Raw genomic sequence first — 6,569 nt, 5'->3', positions numbered from 1 at the left:
CCAGTTGTGCCCCCCGGCAGCCCAGCCCGGCCCGGGGAACCCCCGGTGCCAGGCGCTGGCACAGGAACAGACGGTGCTGCGGTGGCCGGGAACGGGACGGGCTGGAAAGGAGACGGTGTTTGGCTGCAGGGGGGGAGGATCAGGCAGGAGGACCGGGCTGCTCTGCCCCGGCCCTGCTCCACGGCTCCTTCACCCTGCACAGGTCACACGGGCTGGGGGATGCTGCTCCTTGCTGTGGGAGAGCCTGAGGGCTTCAAACGGCCGTCTCGGGCTTTGAGGGATGGGAGCTCTGTGTGCTAAGGGGTGGCCCAGCACCCTTGGGTGAATGGCTGGGGGGGGGGGCGGGGGGGTGGCTGTCAGGGATTGTCCCCATTGCTGCTGTCCGTTCACTGCTTTTGTCTCTCCTGGGCTGCACTCGGGGTCCCCAGAGCCCCTGCCTGGCTGGTACTGCAGGCACAGCCTACTGTCCCAGCTGGCACTGCACACCAGAAGCCCTTTCTCTGGCACTGCAGCCCATTGTGCCTTCTTGATTGGCACTGCAACCCCCAGCCCCCCCTTGCTCAGTGGCACTGCACTCTGTACCCCTGCCTGGCTACACAGAACCCCCTGCCCTGTGCCCCACAGCCACTGTCCCACCAGCCCTGCACCCTATAGCCCTGCGCCCGCGGGGCTGCACCCCCAACAAAGAGCTGCTCTTGCACCTCCAACAGCCATGCAGCCCCATCCCGCACCCTGCACCGCTGCCGTGCAGCCCCGTCCCACACCCCGCCTGTTGACACGAAGGCCCTCAGGCTGCGCCTGCCCTCGGGCACCCCAAAAGCTCCTCCCGGGTGAAGCGGGGCTGCGCCGGGCCTGGTCGGGCCTGCGCCGGGGCTTCGCCTGGGCGTGAAGGGAGCCTGAGAGCAGGAGGGGCCAGGCGAGGCTGCAGGAATGCGAGTGGGAGAGCGGCCGGGCAAGTAGCGACAGCTCCTGCGAGCGCGGATCCCACACGCGGCTCGGGCAGGGAGCGGAGCCCGGCACGGGGCCGGCGGCCGGAATGGGGCAGCCCGTGGCTCAGCCCCTCTGAGAGCCGCAGTGGGAGCCGCGAGTCCCGAGGCCAGCACGGCCACCGCGGGTCCCGGCCCCGGGAGCTCGGCTGGAGTTCCCCCGACGGGTAATGCCCGGCTGGGCCGGCGCAGGGTGCTGAGGATCCCGGGGCCGAGTAGCCGTGATGACCCCCGAGAAGGTGCTGAGGGAGGGATTGCTGGAGAAGCGGAGCGGGGGGCTGCTGCAGCTCTGGAAGAAGAAGCGGTGCCTGCTGACGGAGAAGGGGCTGCAGCTCTTCGAGCCCAAGGGCTCGCGGCGCAAGGAGCTGAGCTTCGCCCGCATGAAGGCCGTGGAGTGCGTGGAGTGGAAGGAGAGGCACATTTACTTCACGGTGGTGATGGACGACAGCCTCGAGATCGATTTCCGCTGCACCCAGGAGGACCCGGGCTGGAACGCTGAGATCACCATGGGGCTCGTGCGCTTCAAAAACCAGCAGGCGATGCAGGAGGTGCGCGCCCGGCACAGCTGCCGAGCAGGTACCGCAGCCACCGGGGCTCAGGAGTGGGACCCAGCCCAGCATGAGGTCCTTGGCCGCAGGTTTCCATCCCTGAGTGGTTTGGGGAATCACAGAAGGGGTCCCGTGGACCAGGGTGGGTCTGCAGGTTGATGTTCCCATGTCCCTCTGCACTGGCTGGGATGCCCCATGGGTTTGGCCTCTCTGTATACCTGGACAAGGACTTTTCTAACATCCTCCCTCTGTCTGGGGTGGCCTGAGAGATACAGGGCCCTTTGCTATCCTGCACATGGGATGGGGTGGGGATGGTGTCTGGCCCCACTCCCCAGTCCCTTCAGGATGCCCCATGTTCCAGCGCTGGCTGAGTGGGTGATGGGAGCCTTCTCTCTGCAGTGGTGCAGCTGGATGCAGCCCCGGTGGGACAGCCCAGGGAATCGCAGCTTCCCAGGAGTCGGATGGAGGTGGCTCTTGGCTCAGCAGGCGCTGGGGAGAACGGGATCCCTGCGGGCAAATGAGGTCACCGCTGTGCAGCCCTGGGACGAGGACAGTGGCCCCAGGGAGGCCGGTGCTGGCGCTGGCTCCCCCCTCGCTGGGGCAGGACAGAGACACCGCAAGAGCTGGGCTGGCGCAGTTACCTCCCCTTGGCACAGTGGGGCAGAGGACACTGGCAGGGCCACCACCTGGCACTTCAGAGAAGGCAGGAGATGACATCCCTGCCTGGGGCCCCACCAGCCTTCCTTCAGCTGACGTGTACAGGACCTTGGTGCACTGGTCGGGACCCTAGGCCTCTCCTGCAGGACAGGGGATGAATGAAGCTGTGCCTGAAGGATGTGTGCCACAGGGAGCTCTGCCTGTGTGACAGTGACACTGGGACAGATGGATGTGGCTGGGTCCCAATTTTAAAAAGAGGCTGGAAAGCTGCTGCTGCAGCAGGGACCCCTCAGCAGGGCACTGAAATGATGGTGTAGTGACACAGCCATGCTGCTGGACATTGTCTCACCCTGGGATGTCCTTGGGCTGTGGGGGAATGCTGGGGACCTCAATTCCCTGTACCAAAAATGTCCCTTAACAGGGAACTTTCATTTTCTTACCGTGGTGTTGCTTTGATTTGTGGGACTGCACAGGACATGGGAGAGCACAAATCCTGCGCAAAGCTTTGCCAGTCATGACACCTAAACCAGTCGGGTTCCAAAGCCCCCCATTAGCGCTCCGGGGCTCCCTGATCACCAGTCCCGCTGCGCCTGTGTGCCCAGGGATTCCCACGGTGGTTTGTGTGCCAGTGACGCCGGAGCAGCGCTGTGGCTCCGCAGCAGGGAGGGATGGCCCTGCCCTGACAGGCAGTGCAGACAGCAGCGCCTGGAGCCAGCAGCGCTCCGCAAGCTGGAGCCTGAGCCCAGCCCGGGGCCGGAGGCGCTGCAGATCCTGCCGGAGATTTTCCCGGCCGCGTGGGAACCACGAAGTGCTGTGTCCTTATTGCCTGGGCCAGGCAGCCTGCACCCAGCCTGCACCCCAGACTGCACCCCAGTCTGTACCCTAGCCTGCACCTCAGTCTGTACCCCAGCCTGCACCCCAGTCTGTACCCCAGCTTGCACCCCAGTCTGTACCCCAGCTTGCACCCCAGTCTGTACCTCAGCCTATACCCTACTCTGTACCTGCACCCCAGCCTGCACCCCAGCCTGCACCCCAGCCTGTACCCCAGCCTGCACCCCTGTACCCCGCATGCACCCCAGCCTGTACTCCAGCCTGAACACCTGCACCCCATTCTGCACCGCAGCCTGCACCTCAGTCTGTACCTGCACCTGTACCCCAGCCTGTACCTCAGTCTGTACCTGCACCCTGGCTGCACCCCAGCCTGCACCTCAGTCTGTACCTATGCCTGTACCCCAGCCTGAACCCCAGTCTGTACCCCTGTACCCCAGCCTGAACCCCAGTCTGGCCCTGCGGGGTCCCGTCCCCGTGCTGGGGCAGCACCGCGTGGCTTTGGGGATGGTGGCAGGGCTCTCTGTACAGGGCCAGGCTCGTGCTGGCTCTGCAGGAACAGGCACCGAGGGGCTCTGCCTGGCGGAGCCTCCTTGCCCAGCGGGTGCTCAGAGATGCATTTACCAAGACCCCCCCGCCTGGGAGTGCAGAGGGATCGGGGCCAGGCCGGGGGTGCAGATGGAGCCAGACCCAAGCACTGCGCAGATGGAGCTCTGCACCATCCCAGAGTCATGACAGGGACACTGGGGGGCTCCAGGGGTGGTGGGATCCTCCACAGGACATGCTTCAGCTGTGGTGCCCTGTGTGGACATGCCCCAGACCAGGTCCCTGCACACACGTCAGGAGGGAATGGGTTGGTCAGGAAGGTGCTGCTGCTTACACAGCATTTCCAGGGCAAGAATCACTGTCCTGGGCTTTCCCCTAAATTCCCAGGTACCAGAGCCAGGGGATTCAGTAAGGCTCAGTCAAAGCAATGTGAGCATCCCAAGCCTGTGCCATGGTGGGTGCCAGGGTGAGGAGCACCCAGTGCCAGGGGGTTCCCAAAGTTACCAGTTTTATTCAGTGTGACTCCTTTTTTTTCCAATTTTTCTGCTCTCTTGCCCCCTTTAAATAGATATTTCCTGTTTTCCAACTGCCAGCAAGGAGCTGTCAGAGAAGGTTATCAAGGAGGGTGTGTAAGCACCAGCCCTGGCTGTGCTACATCCCTGGGCACTGATGATGAGGCAGCAGAGAGGCCATGGTACCCCAGAGCTGGGGAGAAATTCAGGTAGTCATTGCAGGGAGGGGACAATAAGAAAACACAAATCCCTGTGTCAGCATTTCAGGTCCAGGCACAGGGAAAGTCAAGCTTTTCCATCCTCATCCCGAGCCTTCGTCCAGACCAACACACATGCAGGCTCCCTGCCTGGACCCCGTATGCCCCAGGGACTTTAGGAAATCCCAAGCCTCCAGGTTTGGGATTTCCTTCTGAGCAGACACCCACACCTGACCCATCCTCTGTGGGTGGATTCCCAGGCTGACCCTGGAGCAGGGGCTGGGGTCAGAGCCCAGCCAGCAGCGTGGGGGTGGAAGGTATGTTGGCTTCATCTCCCCTGGGAGGACTGAATGTCTCTGCAGAGGAAAAGTCACCCCGAGACTGAAAAACAAATAAACAGCCCAGAGAGCCAGCCAGGGAGTGGAATAGGGCCAGGGAGAGCACAAATGGAGCATCCCCAGCACCAGGGACGTGGTGCCAGCAGCCTGCAAAGCAGGAGAGGACTCCTGGGAAACATTTCTAATGCCCCTGGAGATGGGGAAGCTGAGGCACAACAGGGGGATACAGGGTGGGTTTGTGACCCCTCAGCCCTTCCAGCACAAGGGCTTCCCTGGCCAGACCCCCCAGGCCTCCAGGGAAAGGAGAGAGGTGCCCTGGAGCACCCAGAGTTCAAAGGCAGGAGCCTGAAAATCTGGCTCTGCTGCTCCCAGCCCACGGTGCCCCTGTTCCAGCATCCCTCCCCACCCTTCTGTGAGGGTGCCCTGGTGCTGAGGCTGCTCTGGGGGGCTGCCCTGTGCCCCCACCCTGGGCAGGGGCTCTGCCAGCACCCACAGGGACTGGCACCCTCCCTGCAGCACCACAAGGGTGCAATGGGTACAGAGGACAGGAGTTTTTTCCACCTGTTGACATCCCAGGTCTGGCTTTGGGATCAGTTTGGGGCTGGCTGGACACCCTGAGTGCCAGGGAGGGCACTGGGGTCACAGTGCTGAGACAGGGAGGTGCAGCCTTATGGTGCCAATGCTTTTGTCACGTGGGACATCCTCCATCACCAAGGGCCCCATGGAGAGCCTGGCACTGCCCTGCTTCTCCTGGGATCATCTCTGAGCTTATGGGTGGTTCCTCTTTAGATAAAAATGAAAAAAAAAAAATCCCAGCTGTACCAAGTAGCTTTCTGCTTTTTGGCTTTCGGTCGACTATCCAGCTTCCTCCAGATACTGCTAAAATGATTTCATTGTTGGCCATCCTTAATTACAATTCCTAAATCACTGGATTTTGGTTTGGGACACACCACCTGCCCAGAGCTCTGCTGTCTGTGTGTCCATGCTGCAGGGAGCAGAGGCTGGGATGTCCCCAGCACTGCTGTGGGGGGCTTGGCTATCTCCACTGAATCCTCCTGCACTGCAGTGTAGGAAGAAATGACTGTGCTTGCACCACAGCCCCTGGGGTGCTGAGGGGTCAGGGCAGGGAGTGCTAGGATCACTCCTTCATTCCCCAGCCACAGGGTCCTGCTGGAGGGTCTGGGACTCCGTGTCCCAAGGGGTTCAGAACTGTGCCTGTGACATTCCCCAGCAGTAGAGCTGAGGATGTGGGAGCCCAGGAAGGGCAGGGACTCACCAGGAAGAAACAAAACAAGGGCCTAGACATTACTGGAGCTGCAGGGGGAACGGCCAGCACATGCCAGCACCTGTCTGTCCCCCAGTGTCCCTGAGCAGGAGCCACTGAGTAGCTCTGGGGGCAGGGGTGGCCCGGCCCAGCCCAAAGTGGGTGCTGAGATGTGTCACAGAGACAGAGGTAAAAATCTGAAAATACCCTGAAAATGTCCAAAAACTCTGTCAGGGTCCCTGCCTGGGCCAGAAATTTTGAATTATTTGGAATAGTCTTTTTTTGTAATGTAGAATATTTTGCCTTAGGCAGGAAACCAGCTTGGACTTTGTGTACTCAGACTGATGTTACTGCTGAACCATGGCTGCCACTGGCCCAGAACAGCCCAGATCCCCCTCCTGGTGAGAAGAGCCCACAGGATCAGCACTGGGAAGGTTTCATGTGTCACTGGCAAAGCCATTGAAAGTTTCAAGCCTTGAGTGGGGGCTCCATTTTAATAATGTCCTTCTACTATCCCAAAGAAGGTAATTCCTCCACACTTAACAAAGCCTTTTCCATGTGCCAGAGGCACGATCAGGAGCCTGTGCTGTTCCTAAAGGACCCCTTGGCTTTTGGGGAACCCTCCCCAGCTTTGGTACCTTCTGCAAACATTTCAGGCCTCCCCAAAGTATTCAAGCAGAGAGAAACAAACTG

General features: G+C 61.1%; 1 protein-coding gene across 1 annotated transcript; it reads left to right on the top strand.

Moving 5' to 3' along the window:
- Positions 1-331: 331 nt before the first annotated feature.
- PHLDA3 (pleckstrin homology like domain family A member 3) lies at positions 332-2,630 on the top strand. Its single transcript, XM_018922262.3, has 2 exons — positions 332-1,562; positions 1,934-2,630. Exons 1-2 carry the CDS (start codon positions 1,211-1,213, stop codon positions 2,053-2,055), a joined length of 474 nt encoding a protein of 157 aa, XP_018777807.1. The 5' UTR covers positions 332-1,210; the 3' UTR covers positions 2,056-2,630.
- Positions 2,631-6,569: the final 3,939 nt, after the last annotated feature.

Source organism: Serinus canaria, chromosome 26 (assembly GCF_022539315.1).
Source record: "Serinus canaria isolate serCan28SL12 chromosome 26, serCan2020, whole genome shotgun sequence".
NCBI classification, from domain to species: Eukaryota; Metazoa; Chordata; class Aves; order Passeriformes; family Fringillidae; genus Serinus; species Serinus canaria.
The sequence above is the reverse complement of the archived record's forward strand: the minus strand, read 5'-3'. Positions and strand labels throughout refer to the sequence as shown.

What these genes read in the sequence shown, in the direction of transcription:
- PHLDA3 (XM_018922262.3), top strand. Translation starts at nt 1,211, where the DNA reads ATGACCCCCGAGAAGGTGCTGAGGGAGGGATTGCTGGAGAAGCGGAGC. An exon ending in CCGGCACAGCTGCCGAGCAG is followed by an intron (nt 1,563 to 1,933) that starts GTACCGCAGCCA and finishes TTCTCTCTGCAG; the next exon opens with TGGTGCAGCTGGATGCAGCC.